We start from the raw sequence: 23,605 nt of genomic DNA on the forward strand, positions 1-23,605 counted from the left end.
ATCCTAACTTATTCCTCTAATTCTCTATTGACAGACATTTGGGCGTTTTTAATCTTCTGTAATTACAAATTTATCCCAAATATATAACGTTGTGTTCTCTTGGCCACAAAAGATAAATGTGTACTTGAGGATTTTTTTTTTTTTTTTTTTTTTGAGACGGAGTTTTTGCTCTTGTTACCCAGGCTGGAGTGCAATGGGGCGATCTTGGCTCACCGCAACCTCCGCCTCCTGGGTTCAAGCAATTCTTCTGCCTCAGCCTCCTGAGTAGCTGGGATTACAGGCACGCGCCACCATGCCTAGCTATTTTTTTTTTTTTTGTATTTTTAGTAGAGACAGGGTTTCACCATGTTGACCAGGATGGTCTTGATCTCTTGGCCTAGTGATCCACCCTCCTCGGCCTCCCAAAGCGCTGGGATTACAGGCTTGAGCCACCGTGCCTGGCCCGAGGATTTTTTTTATAGAACAAAATATAAGTGTACTTGAGGATATTTTTTCCTCTGATACAAAATACGTGAAATTTTTTCCAACACCAATCAATTCTCTGACACCAACTGGGCATCCAACAATTCAATTCAATTCCGACACTAACTCCCTGAGTTAGTGCAGACTCCACAGGTTAAGGGCTCAGTCCCACACACTGTCCCTACTTCAGACACCAAATGAAGTCCGGGGCCTCCAGTACTTCTGACTGGCTTGGCTTCAAATCAGGAGTTCCCATGGCCAATAATTTGCTGTAACAGTCCACAGAACTCAGAAAAGCACTTAACTTACTATTATTGGTTTATTACAAAGGATACAATTCAAGAGAAGCCAAGTGGAAGAGATGTGTAGCACTAGGCAGTGGTGTGATCTCAGCTCACTGCAATCTCCACCTCCCAGGTAAATGCGATTCTCATGCCTCAGATTCCCATGTAGCTGGGACTACAATTGTGTAGTCCAGCTAATTTTTATATTTTTAGTAGAGACGGGGTTTCGCCATGTTGGCCAGGGCTGGTCTCGAACTCCTGACCTCAAGTGATCCACCCACCTCAGCCTTCCAAAGTGCTGGGATTATAGGAGTGAACCATCGCCCAGCCCAATGATGCTCATTTCAATATGTCAGCCCCAGTGGATGACATCAGGAAGTGGCCAGACACTTGAAGTTATAGACAGGATCACTGTGAATGTGACATAGATGCATAAACGTCGACCAAATTACCTAATCTCTACTAGTAAATCTGATACCACAAGTGGCATTGTTAATAGTGAGGTGATTTCCAAAATGCTGAATAACTGTGGGTGAGGTTTGAGTAACTCAAAGAGCAATCTTCCCTCAATTTACTTAGTACTTGCATTCCTAGACAAATTATTGTACAACAAAACAAAAAACCCTCTGCACGTATATATAATAGTTTGGTTTCAGACTTAGAAAAGTATAGAGCTCATAGCTCAATATTAGCTCCAGAAGGAAAAAAAAACCTTAAGAGAGCAATTGAAAATGCATTTGTTGGCAGCAGTTTCTATTCCTGAATGCACAGTAAGTTCTGAGCTTATGAGCTCAGAAAAAAAAAAAATCTTTGTGATAAATAATGTATTTGATAATGAACAGCAAGAGAAAAAAATGCTTTCTATTGAAGAGTTCAAAATGAAATAGAGTAAGTATGGTAAAAGGTTGCTCAGTACGAAGGACATCTTTTGCATCATGGATGGTTATGGAGCCAAAACAGCTGTAACTGTTTATTTTTTATTGTTATTCTCACAATGCCAGTCTGTGGCATATATTTTCAGACCTTTCATGAATACCAATTTTCAAAAGGGCTTAGTTCTCAGATTCTATGACACTGGATGATTTACTTACATGACCTCATTTAACCTTTTTGACTCTACAGATAGGAAGCTATGAGTATCCCCATTTTATATATGAATAACCTGAGACTCAGGAAGGTTAACTAACTCCCTTAGGCTCATAGAGCTCAGCCGGCATCTGAGTCAGTGTAAATTAAATAAATAACCAGGGATTTCAAAATAAGTGTCTAAAATACTCTTAAGAACAGAATGCTTTAAGCTCCTTCAAGTGTCTGGCTTGCTGGGTGACCCAGACTCTAAGTGGAGCAGTAGCTTCCAGTTTTTGACCAAATAAAGCATCTATCCCAAAGGAATATTAAGGCATCCATTTACATTTTTCTCCACATGATCCCATTTGTCCCTAGAGCAATGTGGGTGTTTAGCAGGTGCCAGACAGTAAATTACTGTTCTGAATGGTGCCTCAGTGGCCTAATAATATTAATAATAAGGAAGCATCTCCCACGGTTCAATCCGTAGACAAGGGAATAATTAATGTATTTATCAGAGCAGATGGATTTCAGAGAAATGTGAATCCTACTCTAAGCCAGCATCTGTTTTTTTTTTTTTTTTTTTTTTTTTTTTTCTGGAGTTTAGTGAACTGGGTTTTACAACTTCTTACCTGATTATTTTGCTGCCCTGTTTGTCTACTTCCTTCTTTCCTTTTTAAGCAGTTCTACTGTTTGCTTCAACTTTCCATCCCCTTATTAAGACTGCTGCATAGAAAACGTAGGAGGCTGGAGACAGGCAGGGAAAGTGGGGAGTGAGGAAGGGAAAACAAACATTCCGAGAAGGAACTGTTCCGTTCCCCGAGCTGACAGCGCCCGGTCTTTGTTTTGCGGTGACTGCTGCCTGGACTCTTGGTTCCAAGGGAGTGCAGGGCAGCCTCGTGGAGCCCGGTTTACGTCCACTCCCCACTTCCCGGGGCTGCCTTTGGGGCGGGGTCCCCGTGGTATTCGCAGAGCCGGGGACAGAGCCTGGCCGGAGGCTGATGGACGCTGTCGCGGGTCGGCTGGATGAATGAAAGGTGAGCGGCAAAGGCGGTGCCAGGATCGTCCCCGGCGGGGCTGGAGGAGAACGGGACGGCGCGGAGCCTGCGGGAAGAATCTGTAAGTGTCTGTGATGGAGAGAGACATGGAAAAGGGGACGTCCCAGCGGCTGGAACTGGGACGGAGGAACGGGAACTGGGAAGGCCTGAGTGAGGGACCACAAATGTTCTCAGGAGAAAAGTGGAGCGAGCCGAGAGGGTAAGGGCGAGACAAAGAGCCGCAGCCGAGGGGGTTCGTGGGAAAAAATGGGAAAGAAGCTGCCGGGAGGGCGGGCGGACACGAAGGAAGGGGCGAGGGCGGGGAGGGGCGCCGGGAGCCAGGCGGGGCGGTGCGGGGAGCCGGGAGGCGGCACGGGGCTCGGGGGCCGGAGGGGCCCGGCCGGGCGCGGGGGAGGCGGGGCTCGGGCGCCGCAAAGTTACTTGGCCTGCCCCCGCCCGGGTCCGCGTGCTGGTGGCTGGCCCGCGGGAGGAGCGAAGCGGGGCTCGGCGGGCGGAAACCCGAAACCTCCAGTCTGCGAGCGCGGCCGGGAGGAAGGAAGCGGCGGCGGCGGTGGCCGAGGCGGGGAGGCGGCAGGGCTGGGCCCTGAGCTGCCGCGGCGGCGGCTCCTCGGTGAGCACCCGGCGTGGAGCGCGGGCGCGGGCCCGGGCAGAGAGGGCGGTCGGGATGGAGCCGGGCTAAGGTCACTGTGCGGGGCTGGAGGGCGCGGGGAGCGGGCCGGGAAGGGTCCCCGCTCCCATGGCGCTCCTCTTCTCCCCGCGCCCCGCTCCGAGATCCGGGCTGTCCTACGGCCGCACTGCGCCTTGCTTTGGAGAGCTGGAGCTCTTTGTGGGGAGATGTTGGGGGCGCGCTCCTCCGCTGCGGCCTGGAGCTTCTTAGAGGCCCACCCCATTCCACTGGGTGCAGCCGCCCCGTTTCTCTGGCGCCGCCCGAAGCCCCCTACCCAGTCCGCTGGATGGGAAGGCGTCGGTGCGTGCCCGGGACTCGGCAGAAGCGGGCCGCGCCCCCTGAGACCAAGAGGCTCCACGTCCAGCTCCCGGCAAAGGGTGTGGGGAGAAGCGGTCACGCCCCTCGGCTGGAATCCGTGAGGACCAGTGAGCAACCTTCTCGCAGCCGGTACTCAGGGCGCTGTCTCCCGGAGCCGGGGCGGGCGGCGGGTGGCGCGCCCAGAAGTGGCTCGGCGCCGGGGAGTGGGCGGCTCTGCCCCTCAGGTCTGAGGGAGGGAGATTCGGCTGGTTTTTGGAAAGGGGAGGACTTGACCAGCTCTCAGAGCCTTCTGGACCAAGCTTAACCCCCTTGCAACCTTTGCACAAAGGCATATGGGATGAGAACGTCTGTTGGATAAGTGGGGTGTCTCCTGTGATTCCCGGAGGTCTGCTCACCAGTAACCACACAGCTGCGAATTGACATCGTTTTAGATCACATCTTGGAGGCTATTTTTGCTCGTTATTGTATCTTTCATCCCTTTTGCATAGTGCTTTCGAGGGCAGCGCATTTACTCCTCCTGCCTGCGAAGCAGAGAGGAGGTGTGTGGTTTTGGAGGGAAAGAACCTCAGTTCCTTGTTTGTCCAATGGAGACATTGATAACCTCAGGTGATCCTGACTCAGCGCTAGAGGCTGGGGGAGGATGTCCGTCCTTGTGGCTCCTCCGTGGAGCCAGGCGTGGATTCAGGCTGGCCTCTTCTCCCTTAGTGACCTGGACCTCCAGATGAGTTCTGGAGAGCTACTACTTCGGGGAATAGGCAGGGAATTCCCTTATAATCTATTTCACTGCGGCCACTGGAAGCAAGTGAAAAGAGGCATTTTTCAGGCCCTCAGGGCAGAAAGGAGAGGTGGAAGGGGCCTCAGGTCACAGAGACAGAGGCTCTTCGACTGTAACTGGAGTGCATTGCACCAATTTCTGTCACTTCTTCCGGAGCACCTCTCTTCTGGTCCTCCTCCACATCTGTCTTATTTTATACTTCTCAGGTGCTGACAAGCACTTTCATATACACATTTTCATTCACACAACAGCCTTGTGAAGCTCTACTAGCCCAGTTGATAGGTGAGGAAACTGAGGCTCAGGAGAGATGACATACTCTCTCGGCCAACTAAGCAGCCCAAATTGAACTCAGATCTTTTGCCTTGGTAGTGCTTTTCACATGGTTTCCTGATGGCACACAGGTGGGTCCTTTAAATCAAGGCTTCTCCCTGCCCTATAGCTCCACCGCGACATTGAGAATAGAGACCCCTCATTAAGAGGCCTGCCTGGCATTTTGGAACTAAATCCAAGGCCACAACAATATCCAAACCATTTTCTTTGTGTTGCAGCCTGGCGCACTGGGAGTCCTCTGAGAGGTGAAGAAGCACTGTATGGTCTGAGGGCTGTGAGCTCACTGTATGGGTTCAGAGGAAGACAGAATGGGCTGAACTGGAACTGACCTAAATGTCAGCAGGAGTAGGTACAGTTCTATGGTGTAAACTGCACTGCCAGCCAGGGCCAGTCAGGAAGCCTGAGTGCAGGAGGCGGGTGGACAGGAGGGCTGGGTGGGGCTGTGTGCTGCGAAGCCTGTCTCCACTAAGGGGGCAGCTGCACTTGCGGGAGGGCTTCAGTACATGATAGCCTGATCTGAGTTTTGGGGGAAGCTGTAAATTTTTAAGGAAAAAAAGCTTCATATATTTTTAAAGATAACTGATTCAAAACATTTTTTTAAATGTGCATGCAGTTTAACCAAATTATATGTACAAGCTGCTTGTGGCCTGCAGACTGCCTGTTTGCATTTTCTGTGTGAGACCTTGGGAAGAACTGAGTGTCGTTCTGAGATGCAGTAAAGCATGACAGCAGGGGAGAAGTGGTGTCTTCTTGCTGTTTTATTCTATAAGAACAAAAAACATCATAGCTATCAGTGCTACCTGGAGTTTGGAGGAGGGATTGACTTGATGACTCCATACTTCGTTCATTGAAACAGTATTCATGTATGGTTCTGTTTCTACCTCAAGAGAAAAGGTTTACAACTAGTTTTTTGTTGTTGTTTTTTATTTGTGTGTTTTTGAGACGGAGTCTTGCTCTGCTTGCTCTGTCACCAGGTTGGAGTACAATGGCGTGATCTTGGCTCACCGCAACCTCCATTTCCCAGATTCAAGCTATTCTCCTGCCTCAGCCTCCCAAGTAGCTGGTACTATAGGTGTGCGCCACCACGCCCAGCTAATTTTTGTAATTTTAGTAGAGACGGCGTTTCACCATGTTGGCCAGGATGGTCTCGATATCTTGACCTTGTGATCTGCCTGCCTCAGCCTCCTATAGTGCTGGGACTACAGGCGTGAGCTACTGTGCCCGGCCAAGTTTTCTTTTCCTTTTTTTTTTTTTTTTTTCTGAGACTAAGTTCCGCTCTGTCGCCCAGGCTGGAGTGCAATGGCACGATCTCGGCTCACTACAACCTCTGCCTCCCAGGTTCAAGCGATTCTTGTCTTAGCCTCCTGAGTAGCTGGGATTATAGGCCTAAGCTTCCACCTCCAGGTCATTTTTCTGTGTCTTTAGTAGAGACTCAGTTTCACCATGTTGGTCAAGGCTGGTTTCGAACTCCTGACCTCATGATCCACCCCCCTCCCCCGCCAGCCTCCCAAAGTGCTGGGATTATAGGCTTGAGCCACCTCGCCCAGCCATGACTAGTTTTAATCTATCTCCTTGCACATTTTATGTGCTCAGCAGGGGAGAGGACGAGATTCATGGCAAATATTCAGGGAGTGCTGGAGCATAAAGGAAGGAATTTGCAGTTGGCCAGGGGTAAAACATGAGAAGGTATATTTCAATTTTATTTTGGTTTGTGTTTGTTTTATACTCAAGCAATGGGTGAAAGAACACTGTGTTAAGAGCACAATCTGAAGTTCGTCAGCCTCCCTCCCAGCCCTGCCCCTTATAAACTTATGACCTTAAGTAATAATGTAAAGCATTCATGGAATATAGTAATTTTTCACAAATAAGAGCTATAAAATATTTTAAAAACACAGTGACATATAGGAAAATAAATTAAATTTCCCCCCACCTCTTCTCTATTCCTTCTTTCCACCTTTGAGATAACCACTGTAAATGTCTATCTTTGTAGGTCGTTTTCAATGTGCTCAATATACTCCCAAATCTGGAAACATAGGTGAATATATAGCTTATTGATATTATAATATAACACATGATAAATTAGTATCATTTACATTTCTGACTTTAGGACAAAGCTGAATATATTGAATATACTTGAAAAAATACACAAATGAAGCTGGGCATGGTGGCACTCACCTGCAGTCCCAGTTACTTGGGAGGCCAAGGTGGGAGGACCGCTTGAGCCTAAGAGTTCAAGTCCAGTATGGAGCACAATATAGTAAGACCCTGTCTGTTAAAAAAAAAAAAAACATAAATGGGGGTCATATATAATAATGCTCTGTGGTTTACTTTTTTGATTTAACAATATGACTTAGAAGTCATTCAGTAACAGATATATTGTACTTCATTCTTTTCAATAATAACATAATATTTTATAGTATCAGTTCCCTATAAATTAATTAAACATTCCCCTATTGATGGACTCTTAGATTGGCTTCCAACTTAATCTAGATTTTCTGTGTACCTTTGTGAGTGTACATATACAATATTTCTGGGTAAAATTGTTCCTAGATGGGGGATTTGTGGGTCAAAGGAAATGTACATTTTAAGTGGTTATTTAATCAGAGTTCTCTTTGTTTATTGAGGTTTGGAAGATTGTGTAGGAAAAGACACTGAATTATTTACTGTATTTATTTAAGGTTATTTGTTTGAGAATAAGTAGCGAATTGGAAAGGTATAGCATTCAAAAGTTATAAAAGGCAACATCTCCCTCCCACTCCTCCTTCCTAGCCCTCTTTTTTCTTTTTTGGATATAACTAATTTTACCAGTTTTTGTGCATTCTTTCTGAAATAGCCAATGCACCTACAAGCAAATAAAATGTGGCTTCTGGGTTGGGCACAGTGGCTCATCCCTGGAATCCCAGCACTTTGGGAGGCGGAGACAGGCGGATCACCTCAGGTCAGGAGTTCAAGACCAGCCTGACCAACATAGTGAAACCCTGTCTTTACTAAAAGTACAAAAATTAGCCAAGTGTGGTGGCAGATGCCTGTAATCCCAGCTACTTGGGAGGCTGAGGCAGGAGAAGCGCTTGACCCTGGGAGGCAGAGGTTGCAGTGAGCTGAGATCACACCATTGCACTCCAGCCTGGGCGACAAGAGTGAATCTCCATCTCAAAAAGTAAACAGACAACAACAATAACAAACCAAAAATGAACCTCTGTTTTCTCTCTTTCAGAAACACATACAATAGCATATTATATGCCCTGCTCTACACAGAGCATTAAGAATGTTTAACCTAGACCTTTGAGACCATTTTATATAAGTTATTTGCATTTCATTTTTTATTTTAGTTTTTTGAGATGGAGTCTTGCTTCATCACCCAGGCTGGAGTGCAGTGGCATGATCTCGGCTCATTGCAGCCTCCACCTCCTGGGTTTAAGTGATTCTCCCACCTCAGACTTCTACGTAGCTGGGATTACAGGCATGCGCCACAATGCCTGGCTAATTTTTGTATTATTAGTAGAGATGTGGTTTCACCATATTGGCCAGGCTGCTCTCGAACTCCTGACCTCAGGGCATTTGCCCACCTTGGCCTCCCAAAGTGCTGGGATTACACACTTGAGCCACCGTGCGGAGCCAGTTATGTGCATTTTAAATGCTTATGTATTCTTCCAAGTTTATCCTAAATCGATTGGTTACACTTCCTCTGATTGTTCAATCAAATTCTTTGCCAATTTTTTAACTGAATTGTTTGTAATTTCATCAATTTGTGAGGCTCTTTCTAAATTCTGTACTTTAATCCATTTCTTATTAATAATCAAATATCTTTATGCCTTCTTCCCCAACTTTGCAGAAGTATTTAATTTTTATGAAGTTAAACCGCTATCATTTTTCTTTGTTTCTGAGTGTTCTGTCTTACTTAAGAAGTCCCTTCCTATTTCAAGAGTAAAATTTTCTAAATTTTCTCTTTTTTCTCCATTCTTTCTTTGCTTTTCTTCATTTAAAAATATTTCAAATATCTTTTTTTCCTGTATTCATTTTCTCTCCTTGTCACTTTAGCCAATCTATATTTTCTTTGATTTTCTAGTAACTTCTTTTTCTTTTTTTAATCAAGTCTTAAGGATGCGCTCTTCTCCAGCTGGGTGAGGAGGGAGAGATGGCATTCTGGGCAATGAGAACAGTGTGCAGAGCCATAGAGCTGAGAACATCAGTGAGTGGAGAACTGTGAACAGTTTGGGATGGTCAAGGTGGAGGGTGTCTGCAAATGAATAAATTCCGCAGGTGGCAGGCAATAGCCTGAGATGGTCTGGCTTGTGTAGGGGATAATCAGTCTGGCAGCAGTTGGGAGGAGAGATTGGTGCTGGGCGATGAGATCGAAGAGAGGAAGAAGAGAGAAATGCCTGTTAGTAGTCCAGGGGAAAATGATGAGGCCCTGAGCTGGGTCAATGGCAGGGAGGATGACATTTTCCCTTAGAACGAGTGATGCACTGGATGTCTGTGATAGGAACTGGAACCAGGGCTTACTGTTTTACACACATTCTCTCATTCAGTGCCACGGAGTCAGTATGGAAATCCACGGCTCAGACATGGTCATTAACCTACCCAGGGTGACACAGTCAGAAAGTGCCAATCAGGGCACTGAGAGATTGGGTGGGTGGTGATGTTTTATCTAGGGTAGAGAAGAACATGAAGAATAGCATAGTGGGATGGCAGCAGCAGAGATGTGAATTCCATTTTGTGCATGTTATATCTGAGGTGCCTGAGTGTGACATATGGGAGACAACATCTACAAGGTGGGTGGATATGAATCTGGAGCTCCAAGGAGTTTCTAGGCTATACATGAAGATTTTGGAGTCATCAGTGTTTAAGTGGGCATAGAGAGGGAGCATATAGAGAGAAGAGGTATCAGATAGGACTCTTTCTTTTGCAAGTGGTAGAATATCCAGTTCAAATCTACTTAAGCAGAAAGGAAAGCTATTGGCTCGTGTCATTAAAATGCTTGAGTGTATTTGGCTTCTGGTGTGGGTTCAGGGTTCAAGTGATTTTTATCAGGACCCATTTTCTCACTGACTCTGGTTTTGGCCTTCCTTTATGCTAGTCCTGTGTGGTGATCCCCAGCAGCTCTGGCAAGGGGGAATGCTGCAGGTTCAAATCCAATGTGAAAGGAGAACTATCCTTCTCCCAGCTGTTTCAGCAACACTGTCATTACATCAGAGAAAGTCAGAAGATGCTGATTGGAGAGGCATAGGTCATGTGACCACATCCATGAAGCCACATGGATGTGGTGTGTGAAAAGAGTGAATCTCCAGAGGAGCAACTGCTGGAGCAAGGGTAAGAGATGTTGAGGCTGACAGTTCATTTCCTCTGTGGATGAGAAAGGAAGAAATAGTGCCCCAGAGGGCATCTTGGAAAACAGCAGCACTTACAGAGTAGGATGATTATCAGGTAAACATGACTGGTAAGGAACAAAAGGACAGAGAGACAGGAAAGAGCAGCTCAGGGGAGACAAGGGAAGAGGGAGTCCCAAAAAAATGAAAGGAGTCAGAAGTGTCAGATGCTGCAGAGAGCTCAAGAAGGGCCCACTGGGTTTGACTAGGATGTTATGGTGACCTTGCCCAAAGCAAAGAGAGTCATTTATTTTGAGCCTGGCTAGGACTACCCTCTAGAAGGTTCCTGCGTCTACCTGTCTTCTGCATTGCCCACCCCAGCCCTGGGTTGGCCAGGTAAGGGCAGAGGTGTAGTGATGGCAGTCAGTTAATTTGTGCTTGGTCAGTAATTAGGTCTGTCACTATGGGTAACTCATTTCAGCCCTCTGGCCTTTCATTTTGTCATCTGTAAAATGATAGAGTAGAATGAGTTGCTTTTAAGGCCTCTTTTGGCTCCAAAATGTTGGCATCCTTAAGGAGATGAGTGAATCTAAACATTTCTTAGCATCTCTGTTACCAAGACCCTGGTCCAAGCCTTTGTCTCCACTTGGGCCACAGTAGTGGTCTCTTAACTGGGGTCCCTGTCTCCATACTTTGCCTTTTGCAGTCCACTCTTCACCTAGCACCAGGCAGAGTGACCTCTTGAAAGCATAAGTCAGTCATAGCTCTCCAGTGGCTTCCTCTCACATGTAGAATCCAGTCCCCCCTCTTGTCCAGTGCTTTTTGTAATCTGACAGACAGACTCTGACTGTCTCCAGGGTCTGCTGTTCTCTTCCTCACTCCTCTCCAGCTTTCTTGCTAATCCTTAAATACACCAAGCTCATTCCAGCCTCGGGATCTTTGCAAGGGCTCTTCCGCGGCCTGCCTCTTCCCTTGCATCATTTTCTGGTCTCTGCTCAAGTACCATGTCTTTGGAGAGCCTTCCCTGATGACCCACCCCCGACCCAGACACCATTCCCTCTCCACTTACCTTGTTTGATCTTTCTTTACAGCACCTACTACCCAGAATTGTTTCCTATTTTCAAAATTTATTTGTTTACTGTCTGTGTCCCCGCCTCCAAAATGTAAGCTTCAGGGTAGGAGAGATTTGAGCACGTCTTGTTCAGGGCTATGCCCCAGCTATAGAGTCGAGCTGGGTGCAGGGCAGGTTTTCAAGCATTGCAAGAGAATGCAAAATCAAAGTGTCTTTGACTCTGTAAGGGGCTCAGGGCCTTAAGATTTGAAACCCCACTGCAGGAAGATGCCCCTTCCCAGAACTAATTTTGTGTATTTTGTGTAGCTCAGTGAAGAATGGGAAAACAGGAATATAGGCAGTGTGGGTATCCTGCTGAGGGAGGGAGGGGACAGCCCTGTTCCTGAGGCATCCATCTCATATATGGCCATCAGAAAAAAAAAGTATTCAAAGAAATACCCCTTTCAGCTGTTTAAAAATAATATTCTTAGTTTTAGCAATATGGGCTAGTTTGCCTGGCTTGATGAGGATAATGAATAAAAAATAATTAAGGGTAAAGTCAATTAGCATAGTCATCATTGTTTATCTTGTGATAGAAGTAATCATCTCAGTCTTGTTCTCACACAGCTTCCATCTCCTGTCTTCTCAGAGCATGTGTATGTTTTTGTTTATGGAAGGGCTTGTTTTATTTTTTCAATCTGTTTATTAAGTACAAACAGTAAAAAATAGAATGAGAAGAATGAACCCAAATTGTTCACATAGAGCAGGATTTCTCAGCCTCAGCACTATCGACATTTTTGACTGGATAATTCATTGTTGTAAGGGGCTATGTTGTGTGTTGTAAAATGTTTAGCAATATCCCCAGCCTTAGATGCCAAAAGCATCCCCCAGGTGTGACAACCAAAAATGTCTCCAGGCATTTCCAGATGTGCAGGATCTGGAGGAGGGGAATTGAGAACCAGTGATGGAGGATAGTGGGGTAGGGAGCGGGTTTGATTGTTATCTAGAGTCTTCTGCTTGGACATTTTCAGACCCTCCCCAGCTAACCTCATTCTCTTCACTGATATCATTTCAGCTATTCTGCTTGAAAAGAAAAGATACATAATTTCAGGAAATGGGTTTTGAGCCAAAGGAAGCATGGAATCTCAGCCCCACATTTATAGGTGGAGGTAAATTAAAATTTCATATTTCTCAGTCAGCTGCTTACCTGGGTGCCCACAACCTCAGCCTGAGCATCTGTGTGGTCGGTAAAGCAGCTCGGTTCTGGGAAGGGGCATCTTCCTGCAGTGGGACTTCAAATCTTGAGGCCCTGAGCCTGTTACAGAGTCAAAGACACTTCCATTTTGTATTCTCTTGCAATGTGTCTTTTCTCTCTTCCATTTCATCTCTTCCATATCAACAAGTAATTGATTTGTTTGGCTGTGTCCCCACCCAGATCTCATCTTGAATTGTAACTCCCACAATTCCCATGTGTCATGGGAGGAACCCTGGGTTTGGTGAAGATTCCAAAGCCCTTGTTCTTCCTATTCGACATCAGGTTTAAGTGGATGTTAGTGTAGGAGGAATATAAAATATTTGTTTTCTCCACGTGCACAGTGCTGTTGGGAATTCCAAGGGGAAACTGAGGAAGCATTTGTAAGCTTTCTGGAAGGGAAAATTCCTCATCTAAAATAAAAACTTGTATTATGGCGAGGTGTGGTGACTCATGCCTCTATTCCCACAGTTTGAGAGGCCATTGTGGGTGGATTGCTTGAGCTCCAGAGTTTGAGAACAGCATAGCAAAACCCCCTTTTGACAAAAACAATACAAAAATTAGCTGGGTGTGGTGGCACACACCTGTAGTTTCAGCTACTTAGGAGGCTGAGGTGGGAAGGTCACCTGAACCCAAGAGTTTGAGGCTACAGTGAGCTGTGATCACGCCACTGTGCTCCAGGCTGTGTGACAGAGCAAGACCCTGTCTCAAAAAACAAAACAAAACAATACTTGTATTATGAGAAGACCTGAATGTCTGAAAGGGTAACTAAAATATAAAAGGCAAACCGTAGACAGGAAGAGATGGTAAGGGTCATTGTAGAGGTAGCATTTTCTAGAAAGGTCTCTTCAGAGTTCTTTTTTTTTTTTTTTTTTTTTTGAGACAGAGTTTCGCTCTTGTTACCCAGGCTAGAGTGCAATGGCGCGATCTCGGCTCACTGCAGCCTCCGCCTCCTGGGTTCAGGCAATTCTCCTGCCTCAGCCTCCTGAGTAGCTGGGATTACAGGCACAAGCCACCATGCCCAGCTAATTTTTTGTATTTTTAGTAGAGACAGGGTTTCACCATGTTGACCAGGATGGTCTCGATCTCTTGACCTCGTGAGCCACCTGCCTCGGCCTCCCAAAGTGCTGGAACTACAGGCTTGACCCACCGCGCCCGGCCCTTTTTAGAGTTCTTAAGGTGGTCCAGGGTAGGGAATGGGGGCAGGCTTGGTGCCTTCCCACTCAGCCTCCCAAGTAGCTGGGATTACAGGCATGAGCCACCATGCCCAGCTAAGTTTTATATTTTTTAGTAGAGACAGGGTTTCACCATGTTGGCCAGTCTGGTCTTGAACTGCTGACCTCATGATCCACCCACCTCAGCCTCCCAATGTGTGGTGTGAGCCACCGCACCTGGCCATATATGTAATTTTTTGAGACAGGGTCTTGCTCTGTTGCCTAGGCTGGGATGCAGTGGTGCGATCATAGCTCACTGCCACCTTGACCTTCTGGGCACAAGCCATCCTCCTCCCTCAGCCTTCTTACTAGATGGGACTACAGGTGTGCACTGCCATGACTGGCTAATTCTTTTTTCTTTCTCTCTCTCTCTTTTTTATTTTATTATTTTTAGCATAGACAAGGTCTTTCTTGCTGTGTTTTCCAGGCTGGTCTTGAACTCCTGAGCTCAAGCCATTTTCCTGCCTTGGCCTCTCAAAGTGTTGGGATTATAGGCATGAGCCACTGTACCTGATCAAGCCAGTACATTTCTGTAGGTACATTTGGTATCCCACATGAAATCAGGGTTCTTCTGATAGAAGAGGAGAATGGGTGTTGGCTGGATAATGAATAGTGTCTGCTACTCTTCTGGAGAGTACGCAAGAAACGCCTGCTGTGTCAAGGTGTCTAGTGTCCCACTGTTCCTGTATTTATTCATAACAATTATTGAATATTTACTGTGTGCCAGGCACTTTTCTAGGTGCCGACCAGAAAATGTACAGACCAAAATTTCCTTGCCCTCATGGAACCTACAGTCTTGTGAAAGAGTAAGACATTAACAAAATAAACAAATAAGGACACACACATGTGCTTAGGACCAAAAGTAAAGAAGAGAACGGGGCCAGGAGGTGTTGGAGGGGGTATGAAGTGTTACATAGGGGGTATGAAGTGATGGGGAAGGCTCTGCTGAAAAGGTGCATTAAGGGTAAGGGCATTCTGGGCATGGGACACAGCAAGTGCAAAGCCCCTGAGCTGGAAGCATGCTTGATGGGTTTGAGGAATAGTGAGGAGGCCAGTGTGTTAGAGTGGAAAGAATAAAAGGTAATTTTTATTATGAGGTTGGGGCGGTAATGGAGAGCCAGGCCCTGGAGGGAACTGCAGGCCTCGGTAACAACTTCGGGCTTGTTCTGTGTGACATGGGAATCCTTTTACGGTTTTGAGCAAAGCTGTAACTTGTTTTGATGTCTGTTTTAACAGGCTCACTCTGGCTGCTGTGATGAGAAAAGGGGAAGGGTGGAAGCAGGTAGATTCGTGGGAAGCGACTTTAATAACCCAGAGAAGATACAGCGTAGCCTGGACCAAAGTGGTGGCAGCAGAGAATAGTAAGACATAGTTGAATTCTGGATACTTTTCAAACCTAGAGTCAATAGATTTGCTAATAGACTTGGTCCGGGACATGAGAGAATGAGGAACCAGGAGTGACTCCGTAGTCTGGGGCCTGCACGACTAGAAGGATGGGGTGGCACACATGGGATGGGGAGAAACACAGGAAGAGCAGTTTCAGAGGTGAAAGATTCAAATCTGGTTTCGGACATAGGCTGGCGATGCCTGTGACGTGCAGGTAGAGATTTTGGTTGGAGGTAGAGTCTGGGGCTCCAGGTAGTGTCATTGGCTTCTCCATCTGAGCAGGAGCCCCTGGCACAGTTGCCTGTGGAAGCACCACAGCCACTTTTGGCAGCAGTGCCAAACAGACTTGGAACAGCCTTTGGCAGTTCTGATCTTTTGTGACCCAGCTTCACCTTAGGGATTTGCTGGGATCCCAGTTCCAGGCAGGATGGCCATGGGCCAGTGTCTGTGGAGACTTCCTCAAGCCTGCTCTGGAAAGGCTGGGATTTCTGCCCTCTCCCACAGAGGGAATGACGTAGTTGAGGCTGGGGCAGCCAGCAGCCTGCCAAAGGAGGGATCCCTGCCTCATATGCAGCTCAAACAGTGATTTCTATGAGGACGTGCTCAATCTTCAGGTTGCTAAAGGTGTCACAGAAAGCTGTGTGGAATTCAGCTGTTTTTTCTTCTCTATTGTTAAAGCACTTTCTTCTTGGGGCCTGAGACTCTCCCCTGAGTGAGCTGTCTTTATCATGAGTGCTGCTGGTTGTGTGTGCATTTTCTGGGAGGCTGACATGGACCTCCGCTGTCTGTGCTGACTGGAAAATATGAAGGAGTGAAGACAGCTTTTAATATAGGTGGTGGAGACCTGGGAGAGAGGCCAGTTGCCCTTTCAAAAAATTCACTGATTGTCTGTGGTTGAGAGTCGAGCTTTGCTTAGGACTTTGTGTCCCTCACATTTTCCTACATGCCACAACAAAAACTGCACAGGGGGTTAATTCACAAAAAGTAGGGTTCTGTTTTGCCATGTCACCTGGGGAGATGTCCACTAGCTGGGGTGGGTGTAGAATGATTAATGGTTTTATTCAGTGGGCTCAGCCTTGGAAGTCACTGCTGTATTAGTCCCTTGAGAGCAATAATGAATGCCAGACAAGGTCTTCGTTTCCTCATCTGCTACAGGAGATGTTTTCTAAGGATCTTCTCATCTCAAACAACGGGTGAGAAGCTGTGAAAATAGCTGGCTTCCTCATTTCGTGACTTTCCAATCCCTGTGGGACAGAGAAATTAAACAGAAGATGCCCAGATATGTTTTTTTTTTTTTTTTTTTTCAAACATTTTAAATTATGGTAAAATACACATAACGTAGACTTTACCATCTCTATTAGTTTGTATTCATACTGCTCTAAAGAAGTACCCGAGACTGGGTAATTTATAAAGGAAAGATGTTTAATTGAATCACAGTTCTGCATGCTGGGGAGGCCTCAGGAAATATACAATCATGACAGAAGGCAAAATAGAAGCAAATACCTTCTTCACAAGGCAGCAGGAGGGAGTGCGCTCAGGGGAAACAGCCACTTTTAAAACCATTGGATCTCCTGAGAACTCCCTCACTATCACAAGAACAGGTGAGGGAAGTCGCCTCCCTGATCTGATTGCCTCCCACCAGATCTCTCCCTTGATATGCGGGGATTACAATTCGAGATGAGATTTGGGTGGAGACACAGAGCCAAACCATATCATTCTTCCCCTGGCCCCTCCCAAATCAGTTTCCTTTTCACATTTCAAAATCAATTATCCCTTCCCAGCAGTCCTCCAAGGCCTTAACTTATTCCATCATTAACCTAAAAGTCCAAGTCCAAAGTCTCATCTGAGTTGAGACAAGGCAAATCCCTTCTGCCTATGAGGCCATAAAATCAAAAGCAAGGTAGTCTTCCAAGATACAGTGGGAGTACAGGCATTGTGTAAATGTTCCCATTCCAAATGGGAGAAATTGGCTTCAATAAAGGAAACACAGACCCCATGCAAGGCTGAAACCCAGCTCGGTAGTCATTAAATCTTAAAGCTCCAAAATCTCCTCTGACTCCATGTCTCACATCCAGGGCATGCTGATGCAAGGGGTGGGCTCCCACAGCCTTGGGCAGCTCCACCCGTGTGGCTCTTCAGGGTGCAGCCCCTGTGGCTGCTTTCATAGGCTGGTGTTGAGTGCCTGTGGCTTTTTCAGGTGCATGGTGCAAGCTGTGGGTAGATCTATCTTTCTGGGGTCTGGAGGATGGTGGACCTCTTCTCATATCTTCACTAGGCAGTGTCCCAGTGGGGACTCTGTGTGGGGGCTTCAACCCCACATTTCCCTTCTGAACTGCTCTAGTAGAGTTGCTTCATGAGGGTTCTGCCCCTGCTGCAGGCTTCTGCCTGAACATTCAGGCATTTCCATACGTCCTCTGAAACTTAGGTGGAAGCTCCGAAAACTCATCTCTTGTCTTCTGCACACCTGCAGGCCCAACACTATGTGGAAGCTGCCAAGGCTTGGGGCTTGGACACACTGAAACAATGTGAGAACTCCCTCACGATCACAAAAACAGCATGGGGAAACCACTCCCATGATCTGATCACCTCCCACCAGGTCCCTCCCTAGACATGTGCGGATTACAATTTGAGACCAGGCACGGTGGCTCACGCCTGTAATCCCAGCACTTTGGGAGGCCGAGGTGGGCGGATCACAAGGTCAAGAGATCGAGACCATCCTGGGCAACATGGTAAAACCCCGTCTCTACTAAAAATACAAAACTTAGCTGGGCATGGTGGTGTGCACCTGTAGTCCCAGCTACTTGGGAGGCTGAGGTAGGAGAATTGCTTGAACCCAGGAGGCGGAGGTTGCGGTGAGCCAAGACTGCGCCATTGCACTCCAGCCTGGGTAACAAGAGCAAAACTCCATCTCAGAAAAAACAAACAAACAAAACAATTTGAGATGATATTTGCGTGGGGACACAGAGCCAGGAAATATCACCATCTTAACCATTTTTAAGTGCACAGTTGAGTGGAATTAAGTCCATTGATATTGTCATGCGAGCATCACCACCATCCATCTGTAGAAGTCTCCAGCTTGCAGAAACCCTATACCCCTTAAACTGTAACTCCCCTCGCTGCCCTCCATCCAGCTCCTGGCAACCACCATTCTACTACTACTCTAAGTACCTCATGTAAATAGAATCATAAAATACTTGTCTTTTTGTGACTGGCTTCTTTTACTTAGCATATGTCCCCACAGTTCATCCATGTTACAGCAAATGTCAGAATGTCCTTCCTTTTCTCAGGCTGAATAGTATGTATGTATGTATGTATTGCTTATCCATTCAGCCCTTGATGGAGATTTGAGTTGCTTTACATTTTAGCTATTATGAATAATGTTGCTATGAATATTGGTGTATAAATATTTCTTTGAGACCTTGCTTTCAGTTCTTTTCAGTATATACACAGAAATAGAGTTGCGGGATCACATGGTAATTCTATGTTTAATTTTTTGAGGAACTCCCTTACTATTTTCCACAGTGGCTGTACCATTTTATGTTCCGGCAACAATGTAAAAGGGTTGCCATTTCTTTGCATCCTCACTGTTTTCTTTTTCTCTTTGATAAAATAGCCATCCCAAGGGGTATGAAGATGATACCTCATTGTGATTTTCATTTGCATTCACCTAAATCATTAGTGACATTGAGCATCTTTTCATGGGCTTATTGGCCATTTGCTTGTCTTCTTTGGAAAAATGTCTATTCAAGTCCTTTGCCTATTAAAAAAATTTATTAACACTTTTCTTTGAGACAGAGTTTCACTCTTGTTGCCCAGGCTAGAGTGTAATGGCGTGATCTCGGCTCACTGCAGCCACCACCTCCGGGTTCAAGTGATTCTCCTGCCTCAGCCTCCCAAGTAGAAAAAATTTTCTATTTGTGTAGATTTAAGGAGTACAAGTGCCGTTTTGTTACATGAATATATTGCACAGTGGTGAAGTCAGGGCTTTTAGGGTCTCCATCACTGGAATAACGTACATTGTAGCCGTTAAGCTATTTCTCTTCATCCACTCCCCTTCCTAACCCGCACCCTGCTGAGTCTTCATGGTCTACCACTCCACGCTCTACACCACTTCTGCCCCCTACATCCACATGTATACATTATTTAGTGTCCGTTTACATGGTGTTTGTCTTTCTGTGTCTGAGTTGCTTTACCTAATACAACCCTTTGCTTATTTTTGTATTGGATTGTTTATGTTTTTCTTGTTGAGTTTTAGGAGTCCTCTATATATTTTAGATATTTATGCTTTATCAGATATATAATTTGCAAATATTTTCTCCCAATCTGCGAGTTGTTGTCTTTTTACTCTGTTGATAGTGTCTTTGGATGCACAAAATTTTAAAATCTTCATGAAGTCCAGTTTGTCTGTTTGTTTTATGTTGCCTGTGCCTTTGGTGTCATCTATAAGAAGTCACTGCCAAATCTGGAGTCATCTGTGACTTCATACATTGTCTTGTTTCTGAGTCTTAATCTCTTCTCTAACCAACTTATTTGTTTCTTTCTGTTTTTAAATAAAATTATAAGCCCAATAGATCAATAAAATGTACTTACTACCTCTTCATTCATTCCACAAACAGGGAGAGTCTTTCAAATAAGCAAAAGCAGAGTGGAAATGGGAGAGCACAGCACAGATGGCTGCAGCAGAGAGCCTGGGAAGGGGCTGGTGGCGGGGGGTCTGCAATGCAGTGAGGATCTACCTTGTAGCATCTCATCTGCTGTGATGAATAGATGGATTGAAGATAAACAGTAGACTCACAGGCATATGACCAAGTTGTAGGGCTAATACCTACTGTTCTTTTAAACTAATCACTTAACCTTTATGAGCCTCAGTTTTCCCATTTTATTTATTTAACAAACACGTAGCACTAAGCACTGTTCTAAGCAAAGTACAAATATTAACTCATTGACTCCTACCACCCACCTATGAGGTAGATACTCCTATTATCTATCCATTTTACAGATGGGGAAGCTGATGCCGGGAGAGGTTAAATAACATGTCAAGGCCACGGAGGCAGTAAGTAGCGGAGCTGGGATTTTGAACCCAGGCTTTCCAGTTCCAGAGCTCATGTTCTTAACCATTATGTTATGCTGCCTCTTTAAAAAGGGGGAGAAGTCATCCCTACCCCTAAGTTATTCAGAAAATCAAATGAGACGATGTGTGTAGTATGTCATATGTTGCACCGTGTTTTGCAAATACTGATCATTGTTAGTTAATAATTAAGCAACATTCTGGAAATAGATAAAATTCTCAAAGAATCTAATAGGAAGAAAGGAATGGATTAAGGATTGAGCCTTAGGAATGTCTCTACCCAGAATCCAAGAGCTTGGATTTGGAAGAATATTTGATAGACTCACTGCTGATGCCCTTGTGGACAGGGTTGCAGTCAGCTGCAGAAGCTGGAGAAGAAGCCCAAACTTCAGACTTCCAGTGGCACTTGCAGAAGGGTGTTGTGAAGGGCAGTGAGGTGCTCAAGCTGATCATGAACATGTGGGGAGCACCAAAGCCAGGTCTCTCCCACTGGCGAATTCAGAATTTAGAAGTCTGTAAGGCCATCTGGGCTTCTGACTCTAGCTTCTTTGCCTTTCCCTGGTACATTTTCCTAAGCAGACCAGAGCTCAGACCTGCTGCATGTGAGAGGTTCTGAAAAAAGACATTACTAGATTTGTGGTACCCTAATGGGGAGAGGGGTAAAGCACGGGGGCATTGCAATAGACTCTGGGTTGGCTGGGTGGGTATACATCTCTAGGGCTGCAGAGGCCACATACCTGTGCCTGCCATCTATGGGGCAACTTTCAGGTGAGTGCCAGAGAAGGATGGAGGGAGCACAGGAGGGAGCCTTTGCACCTGGCTGTTTACACACAGATGTGGACACCCAGGGAGCCTGTGATCTCTTTCTGCCTCTCAACGAGCTATGTGGCCTGGTTTGTAGTTGGGACGAGAGTAGTTGTTCCCTTTCTTTATCTCAGTTACAAGGTGGGTATTAGAACCTTCTTCCCAACCTTACCCCACCACACACCCCGCCCGTTAGTGACTGAGGTGTGTAAAGTGCTTTGAGGTGCTGAGATGAAGGGGCCCTGAGAGTATGGCCAATGAGCAGCATGGTGATTTCACCTGGGCTTGCTGGAAGTGGTGTTTAGGAACATTTCCTCACCTGGAGGATTGTTTATTTGAGCAGCTTATGTACCTACCTGTTTGCACTTGATTTCTTTAAAAAGAGGGCAGCTGGAGGTCCCGGCGCTTCAAGCTGGTCAGCTCTTCATGACTAGAAGAAGATTCGGAATCTCAAATCCTTTCGTCAGCATTTGTGGATGAATTCACCTGTGTCCTCCCTGCCTATCCACCCCCTTGCCCTGTACACTCATCCTCTGCTTTATTTGCTAGTAAGCTGTTCCTGTGTAGTGACAAAGACGGCCAGCTGCTGCCACCCTGGCTCACACTTTATCATACTGCCAGCCCAGTGGTAAGCTAGCCTGTCCTCCAATGTTTCCAGCCAAAATCCTGGGCCTAGGGTCACGTGAGCATCCTTAGCCCAATCACTGAGACTATCTAGCCCCGCCTAGATCAAGCGCTGATGCCTACAGCTGCAAGTGATGATGGCTTCCCCCAAATCACATGGCCTAAAAATTAAAAGAGGGTAGGCCAGAAATAAATGAAGGGTCATTTCCCAAAGTGAAATCAGGTTAAACTCTTCAAATAGTAGCACTAGCGTGCAGTGAAGTGTGACTGTGCACCAGATGCTGCTCCAGGCGCTTTATACAAAGGAACTCAGTCCTCACAGTAACTCTAGAAGGAAGATGATACTCGTTTTACAGACAAGGACACAGAAGGCAACCCATCTTCAAACCCAGACAGTTGGCTTCAGCATCTGTACGTTTTTTTTTTTTTTTTTTGAGATAGAGTCTGTCACCCAGACAGATGGTCATCCAGACAGATGGCGTGATCTCGGCTCCTGGGTTCAAGTGATTCTCCTGCCTCAGCCTCTTGAGTAGCTGGGATTACAGGTGTGTGCTACCCTGCCAAGCTAATTTTTGTATTTTTGGTAGAGACGGGTTTTCACCATGTTGCCCAGGTGGGTCTCAAACTCCTGACCTCAAGTGATCGACCTGCCTCAGCCTCCCAAAGTGCTAGGATCACAGGTATGAGCCACCATGCCTGGCCGGCATCTGTGCTCTTAACCACCAGGCCACACAGTCTTTCTGACAAGTGCAGGGCAACAGTAATGTGAGCAGGAAGAAATTTCCACCTTAAGTCAAAGTGAAAGAGTTTTAGGTAAAAATCTGAAACCACAAAATTATCCAGATTTACACAAATAATAGAACCTGGTCTTACATTGTAGTAATTCTGTCCTTGCAGCTCAAGGCATTTCTGGAGTTACTTCTTGGATATTACCATGGAAAGCAGTTGATAAAATACAACAGATACCTGTCTCAATACTTGACAGTGTTGCCTTGTTTTTCATTTTTGTTTTTTAAGTTCAGTGTTACATGTGCAGGTTTGTTACATAGGTAAACTCATGTCACAGGGGTTTGTTGTATGATTATTTTTTCACCCAGGTACTAAGTCTAGTACCCACTGGTTATTTTTTCTGCTCCTCTCCCTCCTCCCACCCTCCACCCTCAAGGAGGCCTTAGTGTCTGTTGTTTCTCTGTTTGTGTCCATGTGTTCTCATCATTTAACTTCCACTTATAAGTGAGAACATGTGCTATTTGGTTTTCTGTTTCTGCATTAGTTTGGTAAGGATAATGGCCTCCAGCTCCATCCTTGTCCCTACAAAGACTTATCCCGTTCTTTTTTATGACTGCATAGTATTCCATGGTGCATAAGGACCATTTTCTCTGTATCCAGTCTGTCATTGATGGGCACTTGGACTCATTACAAAATGATTAATATCATTTTAATGACTTGAGTGATAAGATTTGGCTTTGACTGACCTGAGGCCGTTACCAGTAGGCTAATCAGGCAAAGAATTTACTGTCTCTGGAGATGCACAAGAAGATTGAAGACAATTCCCAAAGAGGAGTGACCACAGCACGTGAGCTGTGGTGGCAAGGCTGAGTCAGCAATCAACTTCCCTGATGACCTGTCTGAGAGGGAGGGATAGCTCTCTTTCTCGGGGATAATTTCTGTTGAGCTTATTAAAACCTTTTTCTAGGTGTGTCTTGGAGAAGCAGTGCAAGGTGATTTATTTGGTCAGGGCAGGATGCAGTGAGTGTGGGAGTTCTGAAACATCTTTGTGTCTGGCAGCAGAGCAGCCCCAGAGAGTGGAAATGTGAGTCACACAAGCTCGCTTCCATTCAATGGGCCCTGGCTTGTTGGGCCCTGGGTAAGCTGGCTGCCCGCCAGGAAGCCTCCTCTGGCTGGGGCCTTCCAAACCCCTTCTCTTGTTCTTTAAAGATA

The 23,605-nt window shown here is 45.9% G+C and overlaps 1 protein-coding gene across 14 annotated transcripts in view; it reads left to right on the forward strand.

Annotated features, from left to right (window-relative positions):
* The first annotated feature begins 2,539 nt into the window (after nucleotides 1-2,539).
* Nucleotides 2,540-23,605, forward strand: part of GPR161 (G protein-coupled receptor 161) — a 50,949-nt gene continuing 29,883 nt past the window's right edge. For 3 of the 14 annotated variants that reach the window (XM_078356346.1, XM_035279221.3, XM_078356351.1), the window contains exons 1-2: nucleotides 3,379-3,479; nucleotides 5,178-5,308. Coding sequence is in view for 5 of the 14 variants with exons in the window: in XM_035279221.3 (XP_035135112.3) it covers nucleotides 5,293-5,308 (16 nt within the window). In the remaining 9 variants the exon portion in view is untranslated. Of the gene's footprint in view, nucleotides 3,069-3,378; nucleotides 3,480-3,667; nucleotides 3,984-5,177; nucleotides 5,309-23,605 lie in introns of those variants that run through there. The other 11 variants (XM_035279225.3, XM_078356348.1, XM_035279222.3 and 8 more) reach the window with 11 other exon arrangements.

The sequence above is a fragment of the Callithrix jacchus genome, chromosome 18 (assembly GCF_049354715.1).
Source record: "Callithrix jacchus isolate 240 chromosome 18, calJac240_pri, whole genome shotgun sequence".
In the NCBI taxonomy this organism is placed as follows: domain Eukaryota; kingdom Metazoa; phylum Chordata; class Mammalia; order Primates; family Cebidae; genus Callithrix; species Callithrix jacchus.